At 33.4% G+C, this 18,835-nt stretch overlaps 1 protein-coding gene across 2 annotated transcripts in view; it reads right to left on the bottom strand.

Annotated features, from left to right (window-relative positions):
• The window catches only part of ADAM2 (ADAM metallopeptidase domain 2), a 63,799-nt gene that overhangs the window by 16,921 nt on the left and 28,043 nt on the right, over positions 1–18,835 (bottom strand). For both annotated transcript variants that reach the window (XM_059049168.2, XM_067022797.1), the window contains 6 exons: positions 18,613–18,779; positions 17,497–17,578; positions 8,277–8,413; positions 5,476–5,656; positions 4,486–4,584; positions 4,177–4,372 (listed from right to left, as the gene is read on the bottom strand). In XM_059049168.2, the coding sequence (XP_058905151.1) occupies positions 4,177–4,372; positions 4,486–4,584; positions 5,476–5,656; positions 8,277–8,413; positions 17,497–17,578; positions 18,613–18,779 (862 nt within the window). The remainder of the gene's footprint in view (positions 1–4,176; positions 4,373–4,485; positions 4,585–5,475; positions 5,657–8,276; positions 8,414–17,496; positions 17,579–18,612; positions 18,780–18,835) is intronic.

Consider the following 18,835-nt stretch of genomic DNA (forward strand, 5'->3'; position numbering starts at 1 on the left):
GGATGCACACAGCATGGAATACAGAACCTGAAAAATTAGTCCAGGAAAGTCACTAAACAAATAAGCAGTAAGACAGACAACAACAACAACAAACCTTAGAGAAATCTGAATCAAAATTGTTAAAATATATTGTCTAAAATTTCTAGTTTAAAAAAAATTTACACTATATGCAAAAAAATGAAATTATGCTAAAACCCAGAAAAAAAAGCAACAGAAAATGTCCTCAGAGAACCCCAATTTTGAGTCCAGTAGACAAAAGACTTAAATTAGCTATTACAAATATGTTCAAGTTACAAATATGTTCAAGTCACTAGGGGAAACCATCTCTTAAAAACTAAATGGGAAATACTAATGTAGACTTTTAAATAAAAAAGGGAACCAAATATAAATTCTGAAGTTGAAAACTGTATTAACTAAAATGAAAAACTTCACCACAGAAATTTAAAAATCAATAGATTTAATCTGGCAGGTTTTATTGACCTGAAGATAGGTCAATGGAGATTATCTAGTATGAGGAAAGAAAAAAAATCAAATGATGTAAATAGTTTCATGGACCAGTGGAACAACATCAAGCATGTGAAATATTAGCATATAAGGATTCCAAAACTGAGGAAAAAACAGAAAAGGGCAGTGAAGTATTTTAAGAAATAATGACTGGAAGCTTTTCAAATTTAATGTATACCTATATCTATATTTTTACAAGAAGATTTCTTTAAAAACTCCACATGGAATAATCTTAAAGAGATCCACAGATCATGGTCAAATTGATTCCACTCTTCATTAAAGAATAGGAGGACAGGTGACAGTAGGCTGATATCTATAGAGCTTTGAAAGGAAAAGACTAAGAATTCTATATTTGGCTGAACTCTCCTCAAAAAATTAAGGGAGAAATGATCGCATTCCAAGATAAACACAGTCAGAGAGAACTCATCTTTAGCAAACTTTTCCAGCAAGACCTGCTAAAGTGCATCCTTAAGGCTGAAATCAAAGGACACTAGGACGTAACCAGGATCTACATGAAGTAACACAATGCTAGTATAGTAAACTATCAAATAAAGTAAAAGAAAATATAATAGATAGTATAAACATATCTATTGTTTGGACTCTCTTCTATAGAATTTAAAAGATAATTGCATAAAAACAATTATTATAAAACTTTTTCATTAGGCTTGCATAAAGATGTAAGATGTTTGACAGAAATAGAACAAGGGATGGGAAAACAGAGGTATTTATATGCTTTTTGTTTGCTTTTGATATGAAGTTAATATTAATTGAATGTCTTAAGATAGTAATTGTAACACCCAAGCAAACCGCTCAGAAATAACTAAATATATATAGTAAAAGAAACCACAAAGAGATTAAACTATTACACTAGAAAATATCTATTCAATACAAATGAAGAGGTTATTGAGGAATAGAGGGTAAAGTATAAAATATATTGAAAACACATAGCAAAATAGCAGATGGAAATACTACCTTACTTACATGAATAGATTAAACACTTCGGTCAAAAAGAAGAGGTTGACAGAATGTAGTATAAGACATGATCCAACTATATGATGCTTGGAACAGTTAGGCAGATTAGGCAAGGCAGTGATCACCTAAGTCCAATCAGGCAATTATACGGGCCAAGGCTGATGTACAATTTTATTCTGGATTCACCTCGTTATCTTGGGTGTGACCTTGTGCCCTACTAACTGAGAGCCTTGCAAACATTTATCTTCTCTTCACTGAGGGTTTGCCAGGGATAAATATATGCCCTTTAGTCTCAGCATCGCTTCCTAGCCTACCAACACAGGCACTTCAAAATGTAGCAAAAGGTTCTGGAGGAAGACTAAGATTTTTTTTAAAGGCAAAATTCCTCTACCATTTGGTCTTTGATCATCTTGTGACTGCAAGAAAATTCGTAATGCCTTAAAATTTTTTTTTTAATCTATTAAACTGACCAAGTTTCTGAGCAGCTTTTAAGTTCCAAAGATGAGGATACCTCAAGGAAAAATAGCCTATGGTTTTGACAGCCCCTCCCCTTCAATTCCAACTGCTAAAACTGTTCTATTTTATCTTTCTTTTTTCTTGAAGATCTCTAGCTAAGCCAAGCTTGATCTTCAAGTTTCAGAGTCTGCATATGTCCCTAGGTGCCGCCAGCCGCGGCGGGTCCTCAAAGTGCAGCAACAATCGACGAGAGGGGGTAGGGAACTGAACGCACCAAGGCATGGGATCAGAAGGGCACAAGCAACTAATGGTTGCAAGGCAAGTTTAATAACAAAGCATAGCCGTATATACACCCCTAAAGCAGGGAATTTGCTTAGTCATCATCTTATTGGCATCAGCTGGTTAATTGGCTTCTCGGCTTAGTCACGCCTTATCGGCATCAGCTGGTTGATTGGCTTCTTGGCTTAGTCTCGCGTTATCGGCATCAGCTCGTTGATTGGCTTCTCAGCTTAGTCACGCCTTATCGGCATCAGCTGGTTGATTGGCTTCTCGGCTTCTCCCTCAAAGGCACCGATTTCCCCTCCAGGGTTGCTTTTCCTAGCTTTAGGGAACAACCAGGGACTCCCAGTAACAGAGCAGGTCCCTGGAGCGATTTGGCCAAAGGCCATCTCCTTTTTTACGTTCATACCATAAAGTCCAGGATGCAGACCAAGGAGAGTACAGTCGGGCCCTGAGGCTTATGAGGGTCTTAATGGCGCCTTCCTCAGAGGGCAATGCTCGCCACATTTCCCCCTCTTTTATTTTTTAAAGCTTGATAATGCAATTTCAACCCATACACCTCCTGACGAAGAGCAGCGAGACGGCCGACAACAAAGCGTAATAAACAAGGTAAGGCAATTAAAATCTACAATACACATGACCCCACGGTAATCAATCCTGTGAGTCCATTTTGAAACCAATGCATTGGGTTTAACCATTGAAGTTGATCCAAGAGTCCTTGAATTAATTGTTGGGGCCCGTCTTCTTGTAGATGAGCTTCTTGAATTGCTTGTTATTTCGGCATTAAGTTTTTGTATGTCCATACTAATGTGTCCATCAGTCCGTACACTTAAAAAGTGCATTTTTACTTTGTTCCAATCCCAGTCAGTTTCATTATAAGCGTGTTGAGTCACACAAATCCAAGTATATTTAGCATGGCAAATCAAACGCATTTTCAATTTTAAAGCCATAATTTGGTCTCCTAAACCTATGAGAGCATTTTTTAACTCATCAACCTCAGTTTTTAGTTGAGTATCAATATGACTTTGTCATGCTAATGCAATACTGGTATTTTTAGACAATTGATTAACATAATGTGCTTGTTGTACAGTTTTACTTAATGCTAAGCCGGCGGTAGCGGCTGTGGCTGTTAAAGCGGCTAAGGCTAATATGCTACATATTAATATTCCAATGAATCATTTAGGTCTTTTTAAAGCTTCAGATAATTCTAGCCAAGCTTGCATGCTAGTACTATGATACCATGGTTCAGAAATATTTACAGGCAGCATTACATAGGAAGGTTGTTTTAACATCACCTAGGAACATAAATGGCTGTCAGTTGTTCCCTAAGATAGGCAGAGTTTCTCTCCTGTGGAGATTTAAATTAGTTGTCTTTGGCTTCACTGTACTCTAAAGCCTTTAAAAATATCATCAATGCAATACACCTTGATTTTTCTAGTCATTTTCTTGTAGTTGCATCGTCACTTCTTGCTACATCCTTTCCCGAAATTGAATATTTAACACAGGTTTTATATTTAATGTAATTGCTAAATATGTAAATATCAATACATATTACTATTTATTTTCATATCCTTTGTTCTTTTATTTACTCTGTTCTTGCCTTCTTTTGGGTTAATCAAATATGTTAATTGCTTTTGTTTTTCTCCCCTTTATTAGTTTTTAGTTTCTAATTATTATATTATTCTTCTTCTATTTATCTTAGATTATAAAACAAATACTTGACTTAACACCAATTCTTAATTTCTCTGAGTGCTGTCTTTTATTGGAATGATTGAGTTTTGTTTCAGTTTTTTTTTTCCTGGTGATACTATCTTTTTCTATTTTTATACCTCTAGAGGTTAATATATTTTTGACATATTAATAGCTTCATTTCATAATAGCCTTTGTCTTTTCTAATATATATAAAGATTTGTATGTTAGTTTCCAGAAAAACACATATACAGAAAATCAAATTATGATAAATACCTTCTCCAAATATTTCCGAGCATTGTTTTATCCCATTCATACATTTTCCGTTCACACAGACCCATTGATTCTCTGCACATGGGTGTCCATCCTGAACATAAAGGTCTTCTTGACATGCTGCAGATGTACCATTGCAATATTCAGAGAGATCACATTCATCAGTGGAAACCCTACACACTTGTCCTTTTGCTATAAACTGGTGGGATGAAGGAAATGATATTGAGTAAAGCAGAATGTGAACATTTAAATATTATAAAAAATGATAACATTACAAATGTAGGTAATACAGAATTTTTTAAAGGCTCTTACAGCACAAGCATCACAGCACGGTCCAGTAGCACAAGCTGACCCAACATTGAGTCTACATGTGGCTTGGTTACAGCATGCGTCTGGCAGAGCTGCACAAGCCTGAAAGGCAAATCGAATGCTCTGAAGTATGTTTCAACTTTTATTTACATTAAATAGATATTTTAATGAGGACAACATATTATATAATATACAGAATGATGCTTAACTTAAATGTTGGCAAAAAGAAAAACATAAAACCACTTATTCATTCATTTATTTAACATTTATTGGTCACCTAATGTGCTAAACCCAGTGCTCTTTATATCAGTAGGTTTGACTATATTCGTAGTAGGATTTTCTGAAGTCCCGGAGTCCACCAAAGCCAAGACATCGATAACCGTAAGTTTATTTGCAGGGGAGGGAGAAACTGGAAGATTGGGATTGACACATGCACACTACTATCTATAAAACAGATAACTAATAAGGACCTATAGATAGCTAATACAGACCCTCTATACCCACCTTGGTAAGAGTTTTTATCATGAATCGATATTGAATTTTATCAAATGCGTTTTCTACATCTATCGAGATGATCATATGATTTTTGTCTTTTCTTTTGTCGATGTGGTGTATCACATTAATTGATTTGCGTATGTTGAACCATCCTTGTGACCCTGGGATGAATCCAGCTTGGTCGTGGTGTATGCTCTCTTTCATGTGTTGTTGGATTTGGTTTGCTAGTATTTTGTTGAGAATGTTTGCATTTATATTCATCAAAGATATTGGTCTGTAATTTTCTTGTATAAGTATAAACCTAGGTCAACTCACCTATAGCAGGGGACCGGTACCGGTCCGTGGCCTGTTAGGAACCGGGCCACACAGCGAGAGGTGAGCGATGGGTGAGCGAGCAAAGCTTCATCTGCCGCCCCCCATCAATCCCCATCACTTGCATTACCACCTGAACCAACCCCCGCCCCCGTCCGTGGAAAAATCTTCCAAATTAGTACCAACCTCCTGATTCCCACAGTCACATTGTTCTCCTTCTTCGACTTTTCCATTACCGCAAACTGCCACTTTGTATGTTAGATCTAAACGTGGCTGGTTTTGAAGACACTGGGACTTTGACTTTGAAATAAAATGCGCAAAATCTTCGATGCTGCAGTTACTAAAGATCTTCACACCACTGGAATGACTAAAAATACATCAAACATCAGATGTTTATGTAACTGTCGCTTCTGTAAGTTGACTAGCCTCAGAAGAAAAGTCTATAATCTAATGATAAATATAGCTAATATAAAATTACTAAATTTTAAGGCAATAGACTCAAATTCTAGTCATGTGGATTACTACAGGAAAATGTTTTTCGCATGAGGACCACGAAAAACATTAGAGATTTTTGGACAAACTACCAATTTTGGTGTTTTTTGTGGTTGCATCCAGTTTGAATATACTCTTTAATTATATTAACCATAAATAATAGATTTATTATTACATTGCCAACAATTCAGATGATTTCTATCTAAATACCAGAAAACAAAAGGAGAAAAATTGATAGAACTTTAATATTATCGAGAACTAGGCAATGCAAGATGTTTACTCTGTGTGAACTTGTTTATAGAGGGGTACACTTTCTGCTAATTAAATTAATGTTGTCATTAGGAAGAGATTATCAATCATAATTATATCCAATTGGATAATTTATTTGCAGCTTGAATCCTTGCAAAGATTTGCTGGATGTTCTCATTCTCTATTCTCCCATTTTTCCTTGATAATAGAGCCTCTGATACATTACTTCCTTGTATAATACTTACATTTAACTTTTGTAAAGCTAGGAGCAGACCATTGGCCTTAAATGAAACCATAAATTTAAGTTATATGAAGTAATGTTTACAGCTGTGCTTTTATCTGCCCTTTTATTCTATTGGCAAGAGGCCCCAGTTTCTGGCCATATGGACCTCTATATAAATTTACTCAACTGTCCTCACGATATGGCACCTAGGTTCAACCTGGGCACCTGATCAAAGAGAGAGTACAGAGAAATCTGCAAACTCTTTAATTATCTAATCTTGAAAGTTACACACCATCAATTCTACCATGGTCTATTTGATGAAATCAAGTCACCAAATCCAACCCATACTCAATAGGAGAGAAATTAAACTCTACCTCTTGAAGGGAGAAGTAGCAACAATTGGTGGATGTATTTGAAAACTACCATTCTCTTTTACTTTCATTTTACTTAAAATTTAAAAAAAAAAGCTATACTCTGTTCTATCTCTATGTATTTTATTAAACATTTTTTTCCTTAGTCATTGTTTCCAAAGCTCAGATATATTGCTACTTTCAAATGAGCCAAAAAAGCACAGTTTCATAATGACAACTTCTTTATCTAAAGAAATAAAGTTCCTAATTAAAATGTTAAAATGTCAAAGAAAGTTGAAATTCGGAAACATATCAGGTAGCATGTCTGACTCGCTGGATACGTAAACTGAATAAACCATGGACTACTGATTGTGAGCCCTCAGAAAAATGACAGTCTTTTGTAAAAAAAATCAGTGTGGGCCATGTATTTTCTATGGATTACAGAAACAAAATAACATGTTAAACTCCTTAAGTACTACTATTTAATAAGCCAAAATTTAAGGTTAGATTGAGGACAGCTGCCTCAGAAAGGCATATGTCCTATTAGGACTCCATCCTGTGCAAAATCACTGAATGTGATAGTGTCAAAAGGCATTAAAGATGAATAATTCTAGAAGATGTTTCCCACCAGTTTAAAGACTAGCAATGCATCCTTTTCAAATATGCCCTCTTTATTCAGATTTTCCTTTAAAATAGTACATTTTCACATCATCTTTTTGCCATTCAACGATGAATAAAATGTGCTGTCCAAAATTTTAGAAGCATGCAATGCTATTCAAATGATGCAATGCATTTAAAGATATGATTAAAAAGCATTTTTTGCAAGATTGTAATTTGTCAAACTAAGCTTTTTAAAAAAGCATTTCCACAGATGAATGGTTTCTATGTGTATTAATAATTCCACCAATTTTATACAGGCCATAATTTTATATTTTTAAGTGTAATTTCTATTTTTTTCATATCTACACAAGAATCAAAGTTATGTTAAAAAATTAATGAAAAAAATTTCAACACTCATTAAGATTGTAGGTTAAGTTTTTCGATTGATTAAGGTGCTTTGGGGAGAAATTGGAAAGTGATAAAAAGGCAAAATATTAGAGATAATATAAAAGAAATTAAATGTACTGTTAAATAAAATTAAAGTGTACTGTTAGGTTACAGTTAAAAAAATAAAATAAATAAAAAGTATAAGAGACTGGGGTCCAGTCACTGACTGGATGATGGTTTCCGTAAATCTCCTGACTATTTGGTTCTAATTCTGTAAAATCTCATAGCATATTCTAAATACTGAGGATAATAGCAAAAACTTCAGTAGGCCTTTGAGGCATGAAAACTACTGCAGAAGACCTCTAATAATTCATTCTTGTATAATTAACACAAGCGCATATTTGGCTTATCAAATCATGTATTAAATTATAAAATCATGCAAGTAACATAGTGATAAATGTAGAGGTAGGTCACATGAGAAAGCAAGTGTGGCATTAGATTACAAGAAATATTGAGATATGCAGCAGGGGCACTGAAATACAATTTTGATCTGGGGTCATTGGCCACAGTTTATATTCGACCATTAATTATTTTAATAGCATAGACTTTCATAAACAAAATACACCAAGCTTATTTTCATATAAGCTATATATGTAAAGCATATAAAAAAAAGCAAAGCATATTACATTGCTTCTGGGTTCATTACGCAGACAGCTCCTGGGCAATGGCATTTGTTGAGGTCATCATAAGTTATTCCCATACTAAGGCTCAGTAATTGAGCTATAATAACTGCAAGTGATTCCAGACTTATGGTTCTGGGGTGCTGGGGAAAAAAAAGTACATGTATACATTCAAATTTTAGGAGATAATTTATTTACCTGGAGTATAATGTAATTATTAAAAATAGTCACATGATAAAATAGAATAGAGACATCAAATATGTTAATCACAGAAGTGCCATCCATGTTGGCCTAATACATTACAGGTATCATTATCAATATAAGGAAAATATGAAAAGTGAAGTGTGAAATTTTACAAACATGTAAATGTATGGTTCATTTGGTGGCATCAGGCCAAGAACATATTTGTCCCAATAACTTGTTAATCATATATAACAATAGCTATAACCACGTTTGTACTCATAAAAGAAAGTCTTTAAAGACACACACATCTACACACACAGTATCAATTATAAATGAACACTTTGTGTTCATTTATAATTTAATTATAGGAGATAATATTTTATATGCTGTTTCATGCATTTAAGATAAAACATAAATTAGCTCATTGAATTAATTTATATTATGGTAATAATGACTGATGATAAGAATGCTGACTCTCCACAGTTGCTTAAACTTTATTTTCAAAACTAAATCCTTTTATCACTTTTTAACAAATGTAAGATGCTTATTATAGCACACTTAGACCATACTAAACATACGATTTTTAAGAAAAATCCACGAATCACAATATCCCTTCAAATATATCTAATAACGTTGATGACTGTACTTCAAGATAGGTTCCTAGGGGTATATTTTGGTATCTTCTGTTTGCCTCTCTCAAATCAACTTTCCAATACTTTCCACCCTACTCTCCAGCTCAGAAGGACTATACCAATGGACTATGTCAAAGGGTTCCTTTGCCCTCTGCTCTTACCTTGATTTGGTCTAATGGGAAGGAAAGGGTAAGAAAAGAGCAGGCTATTTATTACCATCACTTCCAGGGTACCTATGACTGTCTGAACCCTTGAGTAGAGGTTTCTACCTTCCATGTATAACCCTAATAAGCTGACATTGTCCTTTCCTTCAAGCCTGGGTGACAATTACATTTCTTTATTACTAGCCCTGAGGTAATGCAAAGTCCCTACATCTTGTGTACACATTGATAAATGGTCCCTTTATCAAAATAACACAGGTGAATGTACCATCCATTTTCAGAGAGAGAGGGGTGGAGGAGAGAAGGGGAGAGAGGGAAGGAGGAGGGAGGGAGGGAAAAGAACAAAAAGAAGAGAACGAGGAGGGGGAGGGGGCAAGGGGAGGTAGATGAAGAGGAGGAGGAATGCTTGATTCTATGGAGAAGAAAGTGATGGATTCTGATAAATTTCAAACATTTAAATAATAGGATATTATAAATAATAATATAATAAATAAGAGAATATTATGTTATCAGTGTAGTTATTCAGCTTTTCTTATCTTGAGGATATTGTAGAAGAGGCCTGGCAATCACTCAATCAATATATCTTTACAATTGCTTCATTTTCTCTACCTCTCCTGTTCCTTATCACCACTCATAGCGCAGTAAGAGGGAAACAGCATCCCCCAAATTTCATGTTATTTGTATAAAATCCCAATATGCAACTGCTCTTTTATTCTTTATCTTCTGATTAGTGCATGTGTTCTGGTCTCTCCTTTCCTTGTATCAAAGGATCAAAGACCTGGTTTTGTATTTGAGATGGAATTTCTTTACATTCTCTTTCTGACACTCTTACTTCTGTTAGCCAGCGTGGGCTGCCCTCAAACGATATCACAGAGAACGTTGCTCAGGTGCCAGCAGGGTCAGTTTCTGGTGAGGTCTGTCTCCCAGGCTTCTGGAGGGCTGCCTTTGCCCTGCATCCTCAGTGGTCTTTCCTCTTCGTGTGCTGGCTCCTGCTCTTCCCACAAGGACACAAATCCTGTTGGATTAGGGGCCCCGGCTTATGACCTGCTTTAACCTTAATGACTCCCTTAAAGGCCCCCTTCTCCAAATACAGCCACGCTGGGGGTTAGGGCTTCAGTATATGAATTTTAGGCAGACACAACTTAGTCCATAACAGACTAGTACGAAAACCTTGAAAAATGTATGGACTGGAGTATGGGAATTTGCTAAAAGTTATGTTTATGACTACTTCTGTTATGAAAATAACATAAGGGAAAAAGTAAAATTATATTTAGCATTGGATTTTTCAAAATATTTTTAGAAAAAATTTACAACTAAGCAGACTAGTTTCTTTTGGTGAATAATGCCTGCTTAGGACAACAGTTGTCAAATAACAAGAACGGCACCTAGTGTTTGTTATGGCTTCTTATGTGCCATTCACTAGGCTGAGAAATTTCCTGACAAGTAAGTATTGAGACTTCCTTTATTGTGTACCGTGTGGTCATTTTCTATAAATGTGTCTGCCATGTATGTTTCGTAGTCTCTAATTCAGGAATCGAGATTCTACATAGGCCTTTCAGACAAAGCTTATCAATAGTGTTCAAATTTTCTAAATTTTGTTCTGAGAGATTAATTACTGCTTTATTTTAGAGTTCTTTAGCTAGGTACACATGAGTTCAGGTTTATTCATATAATGATAGTCAAAATATGTTTCATCCTAAATAATGAATCACTTAAAATTCATATTTATTTTACTCGAAAAACATTTTGCTGTTTTATGTTAATATTGATACATTAATTTTCCTTTGGTGACATAGTCTGTTCTTATTCTTAGGGTTAAAATTTATGTAGCATTATACATGCGTTTGAAACTTATAAAGAGAAAACAACCTGATAATTTTTAATAGCTGAAATTAAAACTTTAAAAAAATCTCTTTTGATTATTGTCCCTCTGAAATTACTATTGACATTTTATTCTGTATGATGGCTTCATGCTTTTTAAATAATTTTCTCTTAAGTCAAGTGTACAAATCTTAAGTGCCTTGATGCAGTTTTATATAAATATACATACACATACATATATGTATATATACAATATCTACATACACACATATACACATTCATAATTTATTTATACATATTATTTGTGCATACATATATACACAATTTGTGAAGTGCATGTATGTGTGCATGTGACACATACCTACACACCCACTACAGTGAATAAGATACTAAATATTTTTATCACTCAGGAAGTTCTCTCCAGCAAGTTTTCAGGAATTATCTCTCCACAAAATTTAACTGCTATTCTGATGTTTAACAATATGGTTTATCTTTCCTACACTTTATCTTCAGAAAAATGGCATCACGAAGTAAAGATTCTTTTGTTTGTGGCTTCTTTTGCCCAACATACAGTTTTTGAGATCAATGGTGAGTATAACAGTACTTCTTTTTATTGCTTACATTATATGAAGCGTTATATGAAGCAATAAAAAGCACATGTTTATCAATTTCATGGATAATCAGTATTGTTAAGATGTCAAATTGACCTAAAGATTCAATTCAAAACCAAAGTCCGAGTAGTTTTTGTTGAAATTGACAAGGTGATTTTAAAAGAGAAAGTCAGAAAACCTAGAAAAGCTAAATCAGTCTGAAGAGGAAGTAGTAGGGCTTAAACTATCATTTTCGATGATTTACCATAAAACTGTAGTTATTAAGACAAGGTGGTGCTGGAGAAAGGAGACATAAAGCTGTCTATCTGTGTATCTATCTTCTATTCATCACCATCAACTCTATCTTGTACCTATCTTTTAATATTTAAGTATATATTTATGTTGAATTATTAGCCATTGTATTAATCAGGCTTCTCTAGAGAAACAATCAATAGCACACATATGATAAGGAATATTATACACGAAGAGGCTTATTATAAGGAACTGGCTCACACAATTCTGAAGGCGGGCAAGTCTGAACCTGCCGAGTGGGCTGGCAGCCTGGACACACAGGCTAGCCGATGGCACAGGTGAAGCCTGAAGGCATTCTCCTGAAGAACTTCTTCTCGCTTGCAGAGGGTGGACTTTTGTTCTATTCGGGCCTTCAACTGATTAGATGAGGCCAACCCACATTACGGAGGGCAATGTGCTTGACTCAGATTTCACTGATTTAAATATTAATCTCATCAACCCCCTCCAAGTTGACATATACAATTAGCCACCACAAGCATCTCTCAAACTTTACAGGTTCGGGTTCAAAATGAAACTTTCTTCCACCCTTACGTTCCCCTCTGCCTGCGAAGCCAGCTGCCCTGCCTTCCTCTATCTAGCTTCTCAAGAATAATCTTGAGCATAATCGCTGATGTTTCCATGCCAATCATGGCATGTATCCAGTAAGTTAGCAAGCCCTATATGTTCTGCTTTCATGATATATACCAGATAAAAACGACTTCTCGCATATCCAAGACTAAAACACCAGTTAATACCATTAATCTGCAATAGTCTCCTATATAGTCTCCTTTTTGTGGATCCTCACCCCTCTACGATCACTTTTCTATAAGGTAACCAGAGAAATATTTCTCTCTGGCTTCAAAGCTTCCAGTGCCTTTTCATTAAAAAGAGGATAAAATCCAAAACAGTTTACCAAGATCCATAAGGCTGTATAGGATTAGTCCGTTGCTTACTTTGACAGTCAATATTTTCACAACCATCTTGTTCTTGATATTCATTTCCATCTGAAAGCCTTGAATTTAATGATCATTTTCATGGGTTCTGATATCCTAGGTCTTGCAATGACTGCCTTTGTCTCATCATTCATTCCTCTTCTTAAAAACCTTCTCCTCGAAGTTTTTCTCTGATCACCCAAGCTAAAATAGCCTACTCCACATCCCACCAATTTTTATCATATTATCCCAATGTATCTTCTTATTGGGAAATGCAAATATAAGATTGAAATAATTGGTTCCCTCAAAATTGTGTAGAATGTGTTCCTAAAAGCATTGTTTTTCCCCTTGTGAGATTTTTAATAGCTTGGTGTTATTCTGAATTTCTAGTTCTTCTTGTGTAACTTTTAGTAAATTATGGGCTCCTATTAACAATGTACTATTTGTCTGTTTTCAAATTTATTTAAGTTATAAATTGTTCTATTATCTCTTAAATGTTATTTATATCTGTAGTAGTTCTCCATTATTTTTGTAATTTTACTAATATATTACTACTCTGTCTTATAAAAATAGTTTTGCCAGAAATATTTTTCTTCTTAATTTTTTAAAGGCCTAATATCTTTTTTGAATATCTCTGTCCTACCGATCATCTGTCTTTCTTTGATTTCTGCTTTTATCTTCACTATTACCTGTGTTCAACATGTTTTAGGACAATGTTGTTTCCTATCTTTCCACATATTTTAGGTTGGATAATTGGCTCACTGATTTAAAGGCTTATTTTCTGCAAAATTCACTAGATACTAATTTCCTTAACTATTCTGCCTGAGATATATTGCCTAATCAATTTATCTACACTGCAATATCTTAACTACCATACTTTTATAAAAAGTTTATATCTTAAACTTTTCCTCAATTTTCAAACTGCTTTATCTATTTTCTTTTTTTTATATTTATAAGATTTTAGTATAAGCTTGTCAATTTTACCCCAAAAAGCCTGCTGAGGTTTTGATTAGGAATGCACTGATGTCTCTTCAATATAGTAAAAGAAAACTGAATTCTATACGAAAGAGAAAACATTTCAATAAAGTAAGAACAAAATCAATATGAGCATATCAATAACTATAGTAAAAAATTCTGTTACCAACATGGGACATTTAGAAAAAAATTCATATAACTTTAAATGGAATTAATTCCCCTTCAAAAATAATGACAGGATAAAAAAATAAAATACATTTTTTAAAGTTTAGAAAATTAGAAATAGAATTGAGCTTTCTTATTACTTTAAAGAATGTCTATGATAAACCAGAATGAACATAATACCTAATAGTACAATATTGAGAGTTTTTTCCTTGAGATCAGGAATGATACAAAAATGTCTACTATGAATTCAGTTAAACATTGTTCAACTTGAATTGTTCTTGGGATCCTAGGCAATTCAGTAGGAGGAAAAAAAATTAAAAAAAAAAAGATATACATACATATTGGAAAAAAAGGATCAAATTGTTTTTATTCACATATGACAAAGTTGGACAGGGAAAAATTTAAATCTAAAACTACTGGAAGTAAATATAGAAATATTATTGTATACAAGTCTGTATAACATTCAATTGTTTTTCAACATAACAGAAACTCATAAATTATACTTAAAATATAGTATTTACTGATATCATCAAACAGTATAGTATTTACTGGTATGCCTAGGAATAAATCAAACAAAATATTTGCAAAACTTCTACATATAAAGCTACAAACAGTTTACACCTGTTTGCTATCTATAGTGCATTTTACTCTAAATTCCGTTTTCTCACGTTTACTTGCTTCTTATTTAACCAACATATATTTTATTATTTTATATTCACCTTCACTTTGCTCTATTAATGTATTGTTGGTGAAGAACTAGTATTTGAACTTAAATTTAAAAAAAAATCCATCACTCTATCTCTTACTTGGTGAGTTTAATTCATTTATATTCACATGATTGTCATTATATTAGGGTATGTTTAAAACATTTCATTCGATTATTTTCTATTCATTTTATTTTACATTATTGTTTTTAAGTTTCTTCTTCCTTGGCTGTCTTTACATTTCTTCCATTAGACTATTATATGGTATAGTTTTCTTATTTGTTCTTAAGACCAACATTCATTTCACATACCCTTACTTTTTCTAAAACATACCAATATCTTTACTGTTTTCTTAAGAAGACAAGTTCTATAATATGTTTTCATGTCATTTTTATCTCTCCCTCAACCATCTCTACACTATCATAGAATATGAGTTCTGGTTTAGTATTGACATACCTTTCTTTGCCACACACCCCAACCCAGGTATTTTCATTTTAAGGTAATGATAAAATTCAGCAACATTTATTCTCTTTGGTTTTCATAATCCTTGTGGCTTTTCATAAATATAAGTAATTTCTACAAATATGTTCCCAATGTTAGTCTTTTGTTTGGCAATCTTTTGAGGACTTATGTGCCTGAGAGTATTTTTATTGTCCCTTCTGTTTGAATGAATTTTTTTAAGATATGAATCATGCCTTCAAAGTACTTTTAGCTCAATATTTTAAGCATAAAGTCTTTTTGCATCCAGTGTGGCTTTTCTGACTGTTGAACGTCTTCACTGTTATATGATTTATTTCTTTTTAGAAACATAACAATTTTCCTTTGATATTTTCATTTTATTGTTGGTATGCATTTTTATCTCTTCTTTTTTGGCTTTCCATGTGTCCTTTTCACCAGACAACCCACTTTCCTCCCTTCCTGCCAGGGATCATGGGGGCGACTCCAGGAGTGATTTCCTCGTGTAGGCACCTTGTTGATCTGGTAGTGGCTGTAGACAGACAGTGTTCTGTGACTGTCATTCTGTGAAATTATCTCCATTTTTTCTTTAGAACTGTTCTTTTGATTTTAATCATCCATGTCTCTTAATTTTATCTTTCCTTTAACTGTTCTGATGCCTTCTGAGAGAGGTCCTAATTAGACAATTTATCTCCATATGCATCAATTATATCCTTCATGCAATTTATTATAATTATTATATTGTTCATATCTAATGTTTCTAACTAGTCATTTTCTATGATATTGTACACCTTGTTTTGTTTGAAATTCCTGGCCTACAACTACTCGTAGTTCTTCTTCAAGTGGTCAATGTTGTGTAGTGTGCTTTTTTCTGAGGAAGTTTAATACCCATGATCTGTATAGTCCATGAATTGAGGTCAACAGATAATGTGTCTGGTAGTATGTAATGTATAAAACTCGTGATGCCAAGAACTAATTTGTGTCTGTCCCTGTGAGTGAACTTGCGTCAGGACAGGTAAGTGGGCGACCCAAGGGCAAACAGCTGCAGATGTCAAGAATCTCCTGCTGATTATATTTACTTGCTTCTACTCACCCCAAAACTACTTGGGTTGTGGTTTCACCCATAAACTTTAGGAACAAGCAGCTTCAGAAGAATGTGTTTCCTAGATTTCATTCCACAGCTCTGGGTGATTAGATAGGGAGGGTGGTGGATGTTTAAATATCAGAGGACAGAGCTTCACCTGTTTTTTTCAACATCACATTCCTGTGAACATCAGCTACTGCTCATTTTTCCAGTGAAAGGTTCGGCAATAATTACCCCAGTGAAGTGTGGAGAATAAGAAAGAAGAATATGAGAAGAGTTCTTCTCTGATTGCTCCTTTCAGTACAGAGACCACTGCCCTCTTTTTCAGTAAACAAGATTTCCTTCCACTTGGTAGCTAAGCCTGCTCCATGTGAATGTCTTAAGATTTCTCAGTGTTGCATATGACTAGGTAAATTAGCCAAATTCTAGCTTTTGAGACTAGATAATGATTTGCCCATAAACATAAGCCATATTTTCATGAATTATGAATTTCAAAGTTGAAATTTGTCTCCATTTCATTGACTCATCTTCTTATATCTTCACTTAACTTGTGCACTTAAACAAGAGAGTATTATGCATAGCCTTCCTCAATCTCCAGAGTATTTTGTACAAACACACAAAAAATTTAAAAATGCAAGTTTTATACTTCAGAATAACCAAAGTGTTATGAAGTAGGAGCAAAAACATACCAATTTTAAGCACACCAGGATTTTCTACTAAGATAGAAATGCCAATTAGTGCATTTGATCCTGTTATTCTTCACCTATGTCCCAGGAAGCATTTTGCAGCAATTGATAAATAGTTTCAAAAGTTTTATTTTAACTTGCTTCATAATTGAATCAACTACATAATGAAGAAAATGCTCAATATCTAAGCTTGAAATTAGAATTACTTATTAAATATTGAGTACATTAAAAATTTATGAGTATCTTATGACTATAAAATAGATCACTACCTTAACTTTCTAAAAGAGGATAATTTGAACTCACAAGGGGAAAATTGTAAAAATTTTATATGTATTAAGTAAAATGTGTTATATGTGTTATATGTGTTAAGTTAAACTTCTTATAGTTCACACATTTCTGTCAGCAGCAGGAACAAAGATCCCTAGAATCATTATGCAAATTTTAATATACTTAGCCATAATAAAATACAGAAATAGTTAATTGTATATTACTCTAAATAGTATCATACCTATACATCTTAGCCAAGTCACTTAAACCATACCATACCAGAGCAACACCTCCTCCATAGTATTTATCACACAGACTCCCTTGAAAGGTTGCACCAACATAATTTGGTTTTTCTCTGTAACTTAAGTTTAAAAAAGAAGAAAATCATAAAATTTTATAAAATTAAGAACAATTAATATTAAATTTACCTAATATTATTTGTTTTGCATACTTATATAACAAATTCATAGATATTTCCACTTTAACACTAGGATAACAAAGCATAGGAAAGGACTAAACATGTCTGCTTATTTTGCAAATAGATTTAAAAAACAAATAATAAAAAGTGTATTATCATACAGATTTTTAGAGAATAATGAAGATTTTTTTATGTAATTAAAAAAATTATACTAATTCCAATAATGTAAAAACAATAAAAATAAATAAAATTCCTTAAAAGTAGAAAGCTAAGCCAATGAAGCTGACAAATGGGCAGAGTAAGCTTATGTGTTGAAGTCTCCCCTTAATCAGATAGAATTAGCCTGCCCTAGCCATGCAAAAGCATGCGTATTTGTGGGACAAAAACTAACTTAAGAGATTATAATTTTATAATTACATACATGATTTTTACATAATATGGTAATATATAATGCATATAGGTTCTGAATATTGATGAGAAAAACAGAGATTATTAAATAGAAAGGGAGGCTTATATTTTTAAAAGTGCAGCTCACTGTGAATATAGTATGTCAGAGATATTGAAATGTACAATAGTGTTTCCATTTCATCACTATTTTGTTTTGATTTTGTGGAAATAAAGCATTAAAAGAAGGCCATATTACTATATTCATAGAATGCAGGTATATTTTTTCAGACAGATATTGTTAATATTTTATGTATAGTTAGGCACATTTAATGATATGTTATATACTCAAGGTAAGAAAACGTGCTAATAAGATTGAAGTGAGTTTTAGCTATAAGCCAATAAATAGAGTAATTGATATTATTAATTCTGCTATAAAACCTGTGTTGTGAAAAATAATATTCACCGGATGTTGTACATAAAAAAATGACACAAGATTTTTTTCCCCTAAGGGCCTGTCAACTGTCAGAAATTAGGTCAAATTACATATGCTTTCTAATGTATAAGATTTGGTAATGCCAAGATATACTTACACAAGTAAAAATGCCACATCATGTGGACGCAAAACAAGATAAGATCGTTTCCATTTTAAAAATCTGTGTAATAATTCATTGGCATCTCCAGTTACCAGAATTTTATTTTCATCTATCCAAAGCTCTAATGAAGATAGAATTATTGTAATATTAAATGAATCAAAAATCTAAAATAGAAGACATAGAGAAAATATGTTCAAACTACATGGTTTAAATAGATTTG

This window comes from Kogia breviceps, chromosome 20, assembly GCF_026419965.1.
Source record: "Kogia breviceps isolate mKogBre1 chromosome 20, mKogBre1 haplotype 1, whole genome shotgun sequence".
Taxonomy (NCBI): domain Eukaryota; kingdom Metazoa; phylum Chordata; class Mammalia; order Artiodactyla; family Physeteridae; genus Kogia; species Kogia breviceps.